The sequence below is a fragment of the Buteo buteo genome, chromosome 4, assembly GCF_964188355.1.
Source record: "Buteo buteo chromosome 4, bButBut1.hap1.1, whole genome shotgun sequence".
NCBI classification, from domain to species: Eukaryota; Metazoa; Chordata; class Aves; order Accipitriformes; family Accipitridae; genus Buteo; species Buteo buteo.
The window spans coordinates 10,312,246-10,328,703 of NC_134174.1; the positions used below are offsets into that span (position 1 = coordinate 10,312,246).

Below are 16,458 nucleotides of genomic sequence, written 5' to 3' on the forward strand. Positions count from 1 at the left end.
AAACTTAAACCTTCTAGAAAAACCTTAAGAACTCATCCAGAAATGTTATTAATTATCTAATTAAATTAGATTACTACTATCTAAAATCAGGTGTCATAATTAAGATTTATTTATTGCAAGTAATTGTCCCTTGGACAGGGGACTTGTAGGGGAACAGATCATCAATCAAACAAAACGGGAGTTAAGCTAAGTGTAATCTTTACTCAAGTCCTCTGTGCAGTTGTGAACTTAATTCCTTTAATAATTCAAAGCAGAGCTTAAACACGCATTCCAGTTTTGTTTCAGTTGGTTTCACTTTTTAACAGTCATTTGCAATATGGGTTGCAAGTAGATCGGAGAATTGTTTAAACAATCTAAAAAAAACTGCACTGAAAAGGGAAGATAAAAGCAGCATTATTATGAATGTTAACTCGATTACTGTGAACTTACAGCTGGAGCCAAAATTGGGCATCTTTTTGTGAAGCTGTAGCAATAGTGAGCTCATATTCCAGAGTATATACCATGTTTATCACAATAATTGGAATAGCTGTGTTTTAGGGAACTGCGTCCAACTGTTCTTTTAATTTTTGCTGCTGGAAAAATACAAGGCTGGCAAAGCACACCAAAATAATGAATTCATTGCCTCAGTCTGTGACATCAGAGTTCTTTCCTTCCTGTGAGCTCTGATAATTACACAGACAAAATCTTTCTTTGCATGTAGTACCTCCAGATTCATCCTATGGTATATGGTAGAGATTTCAGACCTGAGTGAGAAACAGGATCCAGAAACCTTTACCCTTAGGGGAAAAGATCTGAGTCTTATATTCTGCGTCCTCCTAATTGCAGTTTCCCTCTGTTGCAGTGGTGCGTGCAAATGCCATAGCTGGTACACTGCGTTTGACATGCAGGCTAAAGAAGAGAAGTAGAGCTACAGATGACCTGTTTAAGTATCTACACGCAGGTGTAGGCCCACGGGACTCTGTGCCATACTGAATGCCATTTTTGCTGCTTATAATGTTTCTGCTAGAGATGTAAAATGTGGAAAATAGCATGTGATGCTTCCTGACCACATGTTGTTTTAGCGTTTTTGATCCTTCCTCAGATTGTGAGGGATGACCACGTAGGATTATTGTTTTTTTTCTCTCTTATAAGAAAATACAGTTTCCCTCTAAAGTAATACTTCTTGGGAAGGAGAAAAAAATTTTTTGAAGTTGTGAGATACTAAAATTGGTGAGAAACATGGGTAAATACATTATTTGCCTTATTCCTTCTCCTCTGTGTTGAAAGGAGGGTCCCATTGTATGCAGGTGAACAATAATTACCCTGAGAACTTCTTTTATTAACAAAGGAATTTTGGGAGACCTAATTATGGCTCTTAAAATACCATCAGGACTTTAGGCAAAGCTCCTCACTGATTCAAAATGAAGACTTGCCCTCAAATTGGTGGTAAACTGTGAATTTGTGTAATATATGGTGTCCATTCATACCTCTGTGCCTAATTCATTGGATACACATATGCTGCCAATACTTGTGCTCTGTAATTTAAACCGTTACCAAAACCATAAGCTGTACGAAGTGCTTGACAGATGTATGCTTAAAGGTAATTATGTATTTACTGTGTTTTAATTCTGATGATTGTTTTCTGTCAGCAGACTTGATGTGTCAAACTATTTTAGCAGTATTTGTGTTTTTTTTTTTTTTCTATTCTGGCAAATCATTGTTATAAATGAATCTCTGCTGGATCCCATGACATTCCAATGCACTATTTTCATTCTGCTGGGTTTTTATCTTCTAATATTCAGCTATGTGTAAATTGAATGTGAAGTCATTAGAAGCATACGCTCAGCGATAGCTTGATTTGCAGGAATGTGGAGAAGAATGAAAAAATCAGTTGGGCATGTTAACCACAAATCAATATTAGTGGTAATATTTCTCCCTTTTTACACAGAAGTCCAAAACACTGCAACAAGCCATACACTAAAATACCTTTTTATGTTGATTTTATTAACTTTGTCTTGGCTTAATTATAATACCTTTAAAATTATTTTTTTTTTTCTGCAGATTAAGGAATGGCTCTGTTTAAACTGCCAGATGCAAAGAGCGTTAGGTGGTGACCTAGCACCAGGTCATGGTCCTGGGCCACAGCTGCCTCCACCCAAACAGAAGACATCCATTCCACCTTCAACAGCTAAACCATCTCCCCAGCCACCGCCAGTTCAAAAGAAAGATGCTTCTCCAAAACTTGATCCTTTGCAGCTAGCAGAATCAAAGAAACCCCTGCCACAGAAAAAGCAACCATCCTTGCCTGGGTCTCCCCCTGTAAAATTGAAAGAACCACGCACTGAGCCTACTGAGATCTCCCAGCAAATAGATCTTACTCCAAAGTCTGATCAGGCCAAGCCAACACAGGCTGAAGATAAGCAAACCCAACCCAGTATACAGAAGCCTACGACGGACACTGTGCCTACGTCTGCAGCACCAGGGCTGAAACAGGATTCAGCAGGTCCCAGACCTCCACCAACTCAACAGAAAGTGGCAGACTCCCCAAAGCCAGAGCTTGCCAAGCCGTCACAGGAGACACATCCAGCTGGGGATAAACCAGATTCCAAACCCCTTCCACAAGTGTCTCGACAGAAGTCAGATCCCAAGCTTGTGTCTCAACCTGGGGCTAGACCAGATGCTAAAACTCAAAAGCCTGTTGAGCCAACACAAACAAAAGATGATCCTAAGAAGTTACAAACAAAACCGTCCCCAAAGCCTGATATCAAACCAGCTCCCAAGGGCCCACAGGCAGGGGCAGGTCCCAAGCCAGCACCAGCACAGCTGGCACCTCAACCCCAGCCACCTCAGAAAACTCCTGAGCAATCAAGGCGTTTCAGCCTTAATCTGGGAGGCATCACTGATGCCCCTAAACCTCAGCCCACGACACCGCAAGAAACAGTTACTGGGAAACTCTTCGGATTTGGAGCTTCAATCTTCAGCCAGGCCTCGAATTTAATTTCCACAGCGGGTCAGCCAGGGTCTCAGACATCAGCCCCACCTCCACCCGGTCCTGCAGCGAAGCAGCCCCAGCCTCCATCACAGCCACCGGCCTCTCAGGCAGTCCCCAAAGAGGCTGGTCAGGCTCAGCCTCTTCCAAAAGCTGTTCCTGTAAAGAAAGAAGCCAAGCCTCTTGCGACCGAAAAACCAGAGCCATCAAAAGCGGATAGTGTTTTAACGACTAAAGGATCTGATTTAGAAAAGAAACCTGGTTTGGCTAATGATGGCAAGCCTCAGGCTGCTGAAGCTAAGAAACCTGCTGGGCTGTCAGAACCGGAGCAAGCCAGCCAGCCTAAAGTGTCTTGTCCCCTTTGTAAAACTGGACTAAATATTGGTTCTAAGGATCCCCCCAACTTTAATACGTGTACAGAGTGCAAGAAAGTTGTGTGCAATCTCTGTGGATTTAACCCAATGCCGCACATAGCTGAGGTAAGGCAACGAAGTCTGTATTTACCCTGTGTTCTTGCCTGCAGGCTCCCTGTGCTGCGGAGACCAGACTGTAGCTGATTTTTAGCTATTGAATTGTCGAGAAAAAATTGAATGTTTCATCATCTGAGGGCTTTTAAAATTAAATATCTGTGTAGTATGAAACTTGGTCAGTAGTCAGAAAGTACTTCTGATGAATATTCTGTAGATTAAGGGAGTCTGGTACAGCTGGTTGCTAGGTTTTTGAGGCATAAGCAGATAGTTAATTATGGTTATGAACTCTTTTGAAATTGGTATTACTATGATACAGCAAACTACTGTACTTTCAGTCCATTATGGGATAAAGTTCTTTTTCATATGCTTCGGTATTGCACGTTAACATGTGTGCTTCTTTAATCAGTGCCCCTGATTCAGACAATACTGAATGAAGGAAAGTGTTAATGCTTAGTTATTCCCCTTCCCTCCTGTTTAATATATCCCTAAATTTATTCCGTTAATCTCATTCTGTCTCTGGAGTCTTTGCATATGCTGATGTATTCATTAGGAAGGTTGAAGTTTGAGTGATACCTGTGTGGTGTAATATGTAATTTTTTGGTCTGAATAATATAAGGTTCACAACATCACTTCATTCATTAAGGAGTGTGAATTTGAAAGTGCCTTTTTCATGACTGCCCAAGACAGATCCAGTAGGGCCAACTTATGTTTAAAAGAATTAAGCAACTTATTTTAAACAGTTTCCTCACATGCCATGTTTTTACCCTCCTTTCTTTCTTTCTCCTAATTTTTTGGCAAGGGGTTTGGAAACTTTGTACTAGCTTAACAGAGAGGTGGAGGCACACCTTACTTGCCATATCAATTTGGCAAGTTCAACTCAACAGAAGCAGACCATCTAAAAATACTTGTGAGTAATTTAAATGTGTAAGTTGGTCTGTGTAGCACATGAGGAAAGTGGCTGTCAATGTCGTGTCTTTGAAATCTGAACGAATAAATTAGAAATGGCTCCCAGGGTTAAAGGTTCTCACATCTCTGCCTTAAGGTGAGAACTAATGTTGGGAGAAATAGCAAGTTGCAGGGAAAATATTGCTTATGTTGTCTGCATATGCTTTTTTTGTGGATTGTTTTCTGGAATATACTATCATTTGAAAGGTATTTGTCCTACTATAATAAGCACATTTTATCTAACTTAGGAATATGTTGTTTACTGTCTTTGTGGTCATTTAGGTCAGAAAGAAAGGTCTGAAAACACAGGATGATAGAACCAGGATTCAGATGACTTTTAATGTTGCTTATGCACTGAATTCCAGCACACGCACACACATTCCTTCATCACTGTCCAACTCCCTGTCCTATACACACACACACACACACACACTTATTTAGGTTTTAAATGTGAAGAAATGTATATGACTTTCTCCAGAGTCACACTATAATGCACAGAATACCACAGAAACAAGATGTGTCAGTTCTGGTGAAACACTACGCTATAAAGACAACTACACAAGTCCTGGTGCATGAATTGACTTCGTCAGAGTTGACTTAGGAGTGATGGTGTGGGACTGCCTTGTGGTATGCAGATTTATACTCTGTATTTCTTCTGTTTAAGATGAGAAGGCTGGTATTCTGTGTCTTTTTTCCCTTTGCTGTTACTGCCAGAGGACTCTTTCTGTTCCCACTCTTTGGAATATGCAGAGCTTGAAATACTATTGATTTTCTGTAGCCTGACTTCCTCATGCCTTTCTTTGCCTCTTTTTTGGCTCCTTCTTGCTTTTTCTTCTTCATTACACTACACATTTCCATTTCTGTCCACAGTTTTCCATCTTATCTTCTTTTTTCCAATCACTTTTGCTAAAAATTGGCAAACCGCTTTTCCTTGACAACAGGAGATAGTTTGCTTGGCTGAGGACAGCCTAACTTTCTTTTTCATGAAGATGGGAGACGGACGAGGGAGCTCATCCTCTCCTCTCCCAAAAGAGCTGTGTTAATAATGTATTTAACCTCAGATAGCAATTCTGTCCCTGTATGCACTGTACATAGTATAAGCCATGCATGACAGAAACATGATGATAAGCAAATAGTTTATGCTTACTAGCATATTCTTTTCCTCCACCAAACTTTTCTAATGTGTTGAGTACAGCCTTGGAGGTTTTATTTACTTGTCTCTCTATTTTTTGGGAGGTTATGAAGGAGGAAAAGAAATGCTTTTTAAAATTGGTCTTTCTGGTGGTTTTCTACCTAATTCTTTTATTCCTCTATTCTGCATTCAAAATAAAAATTATAATTCCAGAAGGCTATATTCCCTCTTGGCCCCAGAAAGTGTTTTTGATGAACAATTGTAATGGCTATTTTACAGTTTTGCTTTGGGGCTAAGCTGTATCACATCGATTCTAACAGTCGGTTATGTATTATCTATATATTGTTGCCTCAGTAATGGCTGAAAATTGGTTGAGTTCTATTGACTGAGTGATGGCTGAAACCTAGTTGCCAACAAAGCTTGTATTGGGCTATATGGTAAGAATCAGTCCCACGGAGGAGGGAAACCAGTGTTTTGTTCACAAATACAGAGGAGCACCTAAACTCTGTGGGCACTTCTACCTTAAGATCTTCCAGCAGGGAAGGTCTTTCAGGCAATGTGTTGCTGTACTGCAGACATAGCTGAGAGTACTTTTAAGGGAAGAAGTTGCTTTCTCACAGTGGTTTGTTCTTGCCTGTATGAGACAGAAATAACTTTCAGAAAAGTCTTTAAGCTGCTGCAGTCAGTCCTCTAATAACCCCTCTTCTACAGGAAATAAGTGAACTAGACTTTTGCCTAGTCTAAAACAACAATATGCTATTTACTTCAGTGAAATTATTCTGATTTGTGCAAGCTGAGAATTAGGCTAGGATGCTTTTTCCTTAAAAGGGCTGATTGTTCTTTTTCTCCTGATTTGTTGATCCAACAGTCAAACAGTTATTTACTTAAATAGTAATTTATCCATGAAGCAAACAGTCACAAATGATTAAATAAATGACACTTGATAGATTTCAAAGACCCACAGGACCATGTGTGCCCTAGTGCATTAGCAGACTCCTTACTCTGCCATTTGCTCAATAGGGAGGAGCACTGTTTACCAGCTCTGTAATTAGCTTTCCAGCTCAGGTAGTTGGAAGCAGCTCTATTTTTAGTAACAAAGCACAAGATCGCAACTGCAGAAGCCAGAAATGAAGTGTGTGGCAACGACCATTTTGTGCATTTAAAACTCAGTGAAGCTGTTCATAATATTGAACAGGAGCGGAGATGGTTGCCTATAATGTAATTAAGTGTGTTGAGGCAGCAGGGTCAGGAATATAGAACCTGTGGTGAAGTAATGTAGTAGTAAAATGAAAAAGAAGATTTAAAAACTAAGCTAAGGAAAACTAAGATATCCAAACTTGTAGAATCTGTATGGGCAACAAGAAAGGATAACATCATAATAGTCACATGTTATGAACAGAAAGAGCTCAAAATGTAATGTGTGTATATATGAGTGTGCTAATGGATTTAATCTAATAGAACTGCCAAGGGAACAACAGAAGCACTTTTTAGTCTACTGATAGCTATAAAATTATTTGGAAAGGTGCTTGGAAGTAAAAAATGTTCCATGTGTGAAATAAATTGTGGGGGCTACGGAAAGGAGAGAATTGTTTTGAATGAAGGAGGACAGGGAGGACTGGGGAAGGGCAGAAAAGACATTGTATCTTGGACTTGCTTAAGGATTTCTTGTTTGAAAAAGATGTGATCTGTTAGAGATCTGATCAGAATAGGTAGTATAAACAATTTCACATAGAGTGATGTTTCTTAATATGTTTATTACAGAGACTATTGTCTGTATGAAATTGTTTGACATGGGTGGATATGATAGCAGGAATCTATAAGCAGGAATCTATAAACAATGACCTTGATGGTTCCTGTCCAATCCATATTCTTATATCATAGATCTTTTTAAAAAATAGATGTGTAACTCACCAGATAATTTAGATGCTTTTCTGATTACTTATTTTCCAACTGTTACTTATCAGACCAAACTAAATAAATATTTTTTTACTTCTCCCCACATACTATGGACAGAGGGAAGAGCAAAAAGATAAATTCACTTTCTAAGTAAGCACAGTGCTATCATTAAACTCAATAGTATAACCAGGTTAAAAATGGTACTTTGCTCTTCCAATGCGAACTTCTAGCAGTAACAGTAAATAGCATTTTGGGACCAATACAAGCGTTTCTGGAGGTGAAGGGAGCTCTCTTGTCATGACATGTTGTCATATACCTGAATACATCGTGCGTTCTTGTACCGCCTCCTAATATCCTGCAGAAAGGTTACTGGCACAGGTGAGTCCCTGATATAAATAATTCTAGCAGTTTCTATTTTTCCAAACTTTCACTGATACCTAATTGCAAATGGAGTGAGGCCCTCAGCAGGTGTGACCCCTTATTCAGGCTTTAATAGTAGGCTTCAAAAAAATACTTTAACACCACCACCCCCTCACCCCATCCTAAGTGAAATGAACCCTGCTATTAAATGCCCAAATGTATTTTGGACTTCTTAAAGCAAGTTGCAGGAACATTGTGAAGTAATGACCCATATATGATTCTAATGAAAATCCCTAAAATGGTGTACTGCATCATCTGAGGTAACACCCATTGCTTCTCCTTAATTTATGAACAACTCTGTACTATTGTGTTTTTCCTATTTGAGAAAGCTCAGACCATTCTGCAAGTTGGCAGGTTTAACTCCTATTAGAAGTTTCTATCTCCTCTGTTATGTTTGGTGATGAGTTGTTTTGGAAACATATGGTGTCTGGGAAACAGAATGAAGAAGAATTTGCACTTAAGAGACAAAAACAACCACTCCTTTCAGTTGCATAATTTATCTTCTCTGCCTCTTCCCTCTCCCTTTTTATTTAAAGCTCCTTTTAAAATTTTGATTGTAAAAAAGTGAATGCAATTATTATTTAATAACAGTAGCCAAATAATACAAACTTAATAGGCTAACACAATGTATTCACTAAAGTTTATGGAAATTTTATCCATTAAATGATAAGTCTTTATAATTGAGAAAGTGTTAAAATGACTACTAATTATTATTTTGAAAGATAAAATCTGGCATTGAAAAACAGAGTGCATGCTAGATGATAAAACTTCACTGTATTTCTTGACTGTCAGAATGAAATTAATTTAACTCCAACTGAGGTATCCTACTTCTCCTGTTTAACTAATTCAATATGTATAATAGAAACAACATTAAAATGGAAATATTTTTTATAGTGGAATGACTCACCTCTTCCATTTTTCCTGTAAAACATATCTATTGTGTATATACAGAATGGAAAGGCTAACATGGAATGACCCTTTGATGGATGATTTAGTCAAAATTGAACACAGATAAATATTTTAAAAAAATTTAGTGGTTCAATTCACATTTGAAATAAGGCTGAAGAGCTTAAGCTTCATCAACAGAGTTAGGCTTCTGGTATTCGTATTTACAGAGGTATTTAAATGCTTAAAGACAGAGACTTAAGCTGTCCATGATACTTGCAAGTATGTGTTAGGAGCTTCTGTCCTTCTCTGATGCCTCAGCTGTAAAGCTGTGTTCCAGAAAACTCTACTTTGACCTGATGATTCTCCAGAGGCCTGAACGTCTGTCTTTTGCAGATGGCTTGAGCCATTCCTTTTGAACAGTGTCTAGCTTCTGTTTAAATCCCTTTGGAGTCCAGACATTAAATGAAACCCCTTTTGGGATCTGATTTTGGCATGTCTTTGAGAATAGTTCACCCAGAGGCAGTACTGTTTGGCATTAAGCATCTCAGCTACAGCTACTTTATTTAATAATAATAACAATAATAATAATAAAGCCTGCTTATGGTCAAGTACAACGTGGTGGTGGTTTGTTGAGTTTATTAGTTCTCCAATAATATTATATGCAAAATACAGATCTGCAAATAGACATGTGACTTCAGGACTCCCATCCTCAGCTCAGGGCGGTTACTGGGATGCTACAGCCAAGCTTCTTGTCTCCTGGACTCCTCCAAGACCCCACGAGTTTGCACTCTTTGAGTTGGAACAAAGGAAGTGAAGCGAAGCTAATTGATAGATGTCCTGTGATGGTTTTGTTTGAACTCCCTGTCACTGTAGAGGGAAATGAAAATGTCCTTACTTTCTCACAAGTTTCCCTGAACAGGTGTCTTGCATTTCAGCAGGGCTACTTGGTCCAAAGCAAGTTATACACTAATGCAGCTTCATTTTTTGGCAGTCAGGTTTTTATGGTTACTTCTGAACGTGATGATCTTGGGACATTATTTGAAGGCAAGGCTTCTTAGGTCTCCAGGGTTACTAGTCAAGGCATTACCTACAAGACTGCATTCCTGTTAACTTTTATTTCCAGTAGTTATGACCATAAAATTAGGGATTGCCCCCCATTAAATTAGAGGAGTGAAAAAGATTGGTATCATTGCTGAAAGTAATAGTGTGACCTTTGGAAGCACTATTACCATGATTAATTGCCTGCTGTTTGTTTTCTTTATCCAGGTCTCTAAAAGTTTCCAAATTACTTCTCAGAATGAAGAACTCCAGGGATGGATAAATACCATTGAAACAAACAATGAGATATAGACATAAAGCTATGCAATGCCAGATGGCTGTTATTAATGTTGGTAATGGCCATTGATGGTGTGAAATCCAAAGGGATGTCTACTGCAGCACTGCTGCTGACACACATAGTTCCTGTCTAGCTGGCTATTTTCCTCATCCAGTTGGAATTCATATGCAATGGCTTCTTTACCTATATACGTTTGTTCCATCTCTAGATGTCTTTGCACCTTTGAAACATAAAATGCATAGGGGAACGATTAATGCTGAGCTTTCAGTGTTGATTCTTGTGTGTGGTTTACTTTTTTCCTGTGCTATTAGGAAATCAGACAGCTTATAGCCTAGTGTATTAGAGAGGGTCAAGCTGGAGTCACAAATCAAAAACAGATAATCAGGAAAATTACTGACCTGGCCTTGAGCCAGGTGATTTTCTTGTCTGTTATTTTGTTAGAAATTTGGTTGGTGTCCCATTATTAAATGAGGAAGAAGTCTTCTGAAAGCTAAGCTGGTATTAATTGCATAGAAGTTTGAAATTTTTCTAGTGAACTTTTATAATCATATTTTAAAGAGACTTTATTTTATTGAGATAAAGATATTTTTCTTTTAGATTACACAATAATATGTTTTTGTTCATGTTTTATTGAGAAACAAAAGTGCTTAATTTAGAGACTTTAAATATTGGTGTAAGATTTAGTTAATTTCAAGATAAGACCCAATGAGTCTAAAACATTTTGGCCCACTTCCAGATTTTGTTAAGCAAACAGACAAAATCTAATGGATGTTAAGTGCCTCAATTTTTTTTTTCAGTGCCCAGCTGAGATACCTTAGTGAGACATTACTTAATATCTGATCATGTTAATGATATGTGCAGACACTGTCAAAACATCTGTGATCAGAAAAATAAAAAGAATTTACCTTTTTGTCAGAACCCTTACATGGTTTTGGTCTTCTGATAGATTTGCTGTAGGGAGAGCTTTAAATGAAAATTTTTTTTTTTTTTTTCCCCACCTGTTCTGGCAATATGAAGAGCTGGTGCTCCTTCTAGTAACAAATGCTGCAATAGCATTTTTTAAAAATATCTCTGAGGTTTTTATGTATCTGAAACCAGAATATTTTTCACTGGATATTTGCTAATGTAATAGTTGCATTACTAGGACAGATAGATATTTGAGTAATTAATAAAATTCTGAAAAGACAGTATACTGTAAATTGAAACATTTGTGTGCATTTGTGATCTTATTTCTTGCAGAATGAAACTATCTATGCTGTTAAGCAGTTAATAAGTACCAATTACTGCATATGTTTAAAATTTCATGTCATGCTTCTACTGACCAAAAAGCTAATTTTTGCCCCACCATGACAGTATGTTAGTAAAGGTCAACATTTTTCACAAAGCAGGTCTAAAAATCACTTGTTTGCCACTGATAACTGTGGTGATTTTAAACTTAATGGGATTGCACAAGTGTAATCAAAGGCATTTTGCAATTAATTTTAACTGCTTGCATGAAGTGTGACGTGCAGCAAAAATAATTAAATAAACCTTAAGATGTAAAGAAAGAGAAGAAATGAGCAAGATGGGGCACTTTTTTGATTTCTGTTTTGCATGCTACACAATAGTACTTCTCCCTGAATAATGGAAAGATTGTGTCATTTAAAGTGACAGTGGCCAGTAGTTATTTTTAGTATTTCTGAAATGCATATGGTTCAGTGGACCAGAATGAGAACAAACCTGGCTTTAGATTTAATAATATTTATGTATTAAATTGATTCATCCAGTATTACTAAGAGTAAGGATGGGGGTTGAGGGGAACCTAAGCCACTATATAGTTGTGGAAAGGAGATTAGATTCATGCCAGTAAGCTGTTTGAGATGCTGTCTAGCAGCATTTGAAGCAGGAGGTCATGGACCGATGATGAAGAGGGGGATTAGCTGCCTCTAAACTATTCTGACTGAATTTTGTACAAAATGCTGTCGAGTCGGGGAAAAAAAAAATATATATTTTTGCAGTCACTAGAAAAAAACTTAACAGCCACTAGGCTGTATCAGACCAGAACACTCACTGAGAAGAATGATGAGGTGTATTAGTTTTCCATCTGTGTTTTGGAGGTTAATGAAATTACTCAGACAGTGAGATAACCTAGGCTTCTAAGGACAAGACTTGAAAGACCATATGGTGGTCTTCTGTTTTTAGTATTTCTAGGTTAGTAATCTTTTTTTTTTTAATTTTATTTTTTTCCTTAGCAAACAGCCTTCACATTGGAAATGGTCCAGTTGTCATGTACAAAGATTAGAAATTGAGCATAAGAAATCTTAAATATATATTATTTTCATGAATGTAGCTACTTTTTGGTAGAGATTTTGTGTCCTAGCAGTTACCTGAATAATTGAGCTAAAACCTGCAGATTTATTTATAGTCTTTCAAAAATTTTTTTTTAGATTTCTGAACATTTTTGAGACCTATCCATAAGTAGTATATTGTTGTGATTTTGTTTGTTTTTGTTTTGTTTTACAGTGGCATTTTTATAATTGCATATGTTTGCAAATGCAGGAGTATATTGAAGTTGATGACATAACTGATCGTTGTCAGTAGTTATGAATACAAATCTGAATTTTTTTGAAGTGTCACTTTTGTAATTGATCATAAGTTTTGTATCTTCTCTCATATAAGAAGAAAACATAAAGATACATATTTCTTTCTGAATGCTGACAAACTTTCATAACTACTCTCTTCAAGATACTAGTTAGTAACTATCTTTTTGTGCACTTGGAGCATGTTAAGTCTTTTGCTGTCTGGAAAAGCTGTCAGATACACCTGTTCCTATTCTCTGCCCTCCCCACTCCTTTCCCAAACCAATACACCAACCCTTATATTTCTATATAAATATTATTTTTCTGGAGAAATTCAACTGGATTTTTCACTGAAACATTGAACTCTGACATATTACATAAAAAACAACCTGAGCACATACCCAACTTCAGATGGTGTCTTCTTGCTTTTGAATTCGAGTAGGAAAAAAAAAAAAAGGAATATTTTAAATACTAGATATGTCTTAAATGTTTTCATATTGAAATATGCACTAAATATTTTGTTTGATCAAAAGTCTATTTTACACTGAAAATTGACTAAACCAGTAAAATTTCAACATGCTCTACTTTCCAGCTAGTGTTTTTAGTGCCTCGTAAGAGATGTTTTCCACTTTTCTTTTACGGTCAGAACTGGACATTGGATTAAGTTCCATCACTATCTCTAAAAGTATTTGCATTTTTCTAATGTTTTTTTTACTATAAAAAGGCAAGAATTCTGAAGAAAACAGAATTTTGGTTTAGATGTTTTTAAAAAGAAATTCAATTTTAAATTTACTTAAGGTGGCTCAAGGTTGATGTCACAGTATGACATTTGTAAGACTGAATGTGTAGGCTTTGCAATCATTACAGAACAAGTAAAACAGAACTACCTCTTTTGCAGGCTTCTGTACATACACCTTTGTGCTGACCTACAATGCGCTTCTGTTTTGTCCTGAATCATGTCTGAGCCAAGAACACTTGTATTGTGCTGTGTAGTGAATTTTTAAAGTCATGTGCCCAGTATAGCTGGGACTCAATTACACTATTATCCCAGACCTCTAAAGAGAAAGAGCACTGCCATTTTTCTTCTGTATCACCTATCAGCAGAAGGATCTCCTGATCAAAACATAATCTCTTATTTGATTTGGCATCCTTTTAAATATTTCAGCTGTGCTGCTTTTTCTCCTAACCTGTAAGGATTGTGTTTGTACTCTGTCATCCTTCAAATGACAAATCTGGTCAATGCTTTTTCACGAGGCGTAATGCACAACGTAGCTAAAGGAAATTTTTTTTGAATCCACAATGTGTTATAATTAATTATAGTCATAATTAGAGGCTTCAGTGAAATTCATGCTCTTCTCTCCCCCTCCCTTCTTCTATTTGCTATTGGTAACTGGAATCAGGAATGGTTCAGCTTTAACACATATCTATATGGTGAATTGGCTGTTCCAGGTGTTGGTCTGAGGCATGATGCACTTTCCCTGGTGATTTCCTTGAGCACACTTGACTCTGCTCCTGGTTGTCTTTTCAGGATGAAATGAAGATACATTTGGTGTTGTAACTGACTTTAGTATCTGTACTGGGCAGGGTGAAGGTCCTTCAGCCTGCAAATCGCAGAATAGATCGTCTAGACCAACTGCCTGCCCAAAGCAGGGTCAGTTGGAACAGGTTTCTCAGGGCCAGTCAGGTTTTGAATGTTTCCAAAGACTGAGACTCCACAACCTCTTTAGGCAACCTTTAACCACCTCAATTGTTTGGGGTTTTTTTTGTTTGTTTGTTTTAAAAAAAAGTATTTTCTTATGCTTAAATGGAATGTCTGGTATTTGAATTTATGCCCATTTGAATTTTTGTCCATTCATTGGATACCACTGAGAAGACTCTGGCTTCATATTCTTCTCACTCTCCCATCAGCTATTTATAGACATTCAGAAGACCTCCCTGAGCTTTCTTTTCTCCAGGCTCCTTTTCTCTGGTTCCAGTTCTCTCAGCTTCTTCTTGTATGAGTGATGTTCCAGTCCCTTAATTATCTTCATAACCCTTTGCTGGACTTGCTCCAGTATTGCCATGTCTCTCTTGTACTGGGGAGCCCAGAACTGGACATGGCACTCTCTCACCAGAACTGAGTACATGGGAATAATCACCCCCCTCGACCTGCTAGCTGTGCTCTTAACTAGTACAACCCTGGATGTTGCAAGTATTCAAGCATGCCTTTTGCCCCATGCCTCTCCTAATTTTCATACCATACTCAGGGACACAGAACATGCATGCATTATGTCTTACAGCAACATGCTGGCAGGATGCAGTGAAGCACTTTGCTGTAAACACAATTATTAACTTATAAATGTTTTTTAAGGTGATGGGGTCCAAAGGAAACCCTGATCAGTACACTCCAGTACTAGGAGTACTAACTTTAAACTGGCCATTAGTCACTGTACATCAGTGGACTTCGCACGGACAATGATTGTAGCCAAAGGTATAAAGTGCAGATTTCCGATTACTGTGATATCTCCACAAAATATATGTCTTGGCAGATCTTCTCCATGGCAGGTGTATATTGACTTCTCCAAGTTGTATTAACAGGTTTAATAGTAAAAGGCATAGACACTGTTCTGGAGGGATAGGAAAGGTTAGAACAGAATCCAAGCTAAAATTTCACACGATGTTCCAGGAGTTGAGTTTTGCACCTGAGCTGTTATGTCTGGAATAGATTTATAATCAAATCAGTTCAGCTAAACACCACTTTCTCCTCCTCCTAAATCAGCTCCTTTCCATACATACTGAAAGAGTTGTTGTTTATATTTGAACCTATGCTATTTTCTTTTGTTTACCGTGGGGCTCCTTCATCTTGTCATTTTTTACATTAAAGATTTTCCTTTTTTAAGTGTCTCTTTTTGCTCGAAGGCAGCGGGGGGAGAAAGAAATGCAGGGTTAATTAGGTAACTTCATTAGTTAGTAACTGATTTTCCAGTTGCAGAACTTCTGTTGTTGCATCTTGAAATAGTATATGCATATTGTAAAATATGAGACCTTAAAAAACACCTTGCAATTTACAGACCTTTGAAGTATGCTGAAGTGAATGTTTATTCAGTAATGATCTATTTTCTGAACCTCCATGTATGTGAAAACAGATAATCCCTATGTTCTAATAGGATTTATGAGTAATTTCATGCTCTTAAACAATGTTTTGTTTGGATGACTTGTCCATATATAATTAATAATTTTCTACAAGCACATAGTCTGTATTTTTTGATCTAAACTTGCTATTCAAAAATAAGTAGTAATTTGCTTTTTAAATCCAGAGATGTGACATCAGAATTTATGTATTATCACTAGAGTGAAATTCTACAAGAGCAGATATTATAAAGTCCACATTTTCTGTACATTATTCATAATCAGTAGCAAATAATTATTGCTGTATTATAATTACAACAGGAATAGGGATGAAATGTTTGGGTCTTCGTCAGCATGCACAATATAATTTTTAGAGGAAAATTTGCCCTAATTTTCTTTCTGAACTCTGAAGCTATGATAGTGATTGCAGCACTTGGATGGCTTTTTCTCTCAGTTTGCTTTATGCCAGTTGATTAGTTCTGTCCTTATGACTTGGATTAATTCTGTGTGTATTGTAGGGTATTAATATCCCTTTTAATTAGTTTCCTGTTGCTTACATACATTGTATAAAAAGTGGCTTCATTGTCTGTGAGGAATCATAGCAAAATGCATCGGAAAGCATTTAATTCCTTCCAGTACTAAACTTTGTATGCCTATAACAGAAAACAGGAGAGATCAAAAGGTGTCCGTGCAATGGCACATCAGTTTCCTCTGCACAGGTTCCCCACTTCATGCCT

At 37.4% G+C, this 16,458-nt stretch overlaps 1 protein-coding gene across 1 annotated transcript in view; it reads left to right on the forward strand.

Annotated features, from left to right (window-relative positions):
• The window catches only part of PCLO (piccolo presynaptic cytomatrix protein), a 364,101-nt gene that overhangs the window by 16,417 nt on the left and 331,226 nt on the right, over positions 1 to 16,458 (forward strand). The window contains exon 3 of the mRNA XM_075026698.1: positions 2,041 to 3,447. Coding sequence (XP_074882799.1) covers positions 2,041 to 3,447 — 1,407 coding nt within the window. The remainder of the gene's footprint in view (positions 1 to 2,040; positions 3,448 to 16,458) is intronic.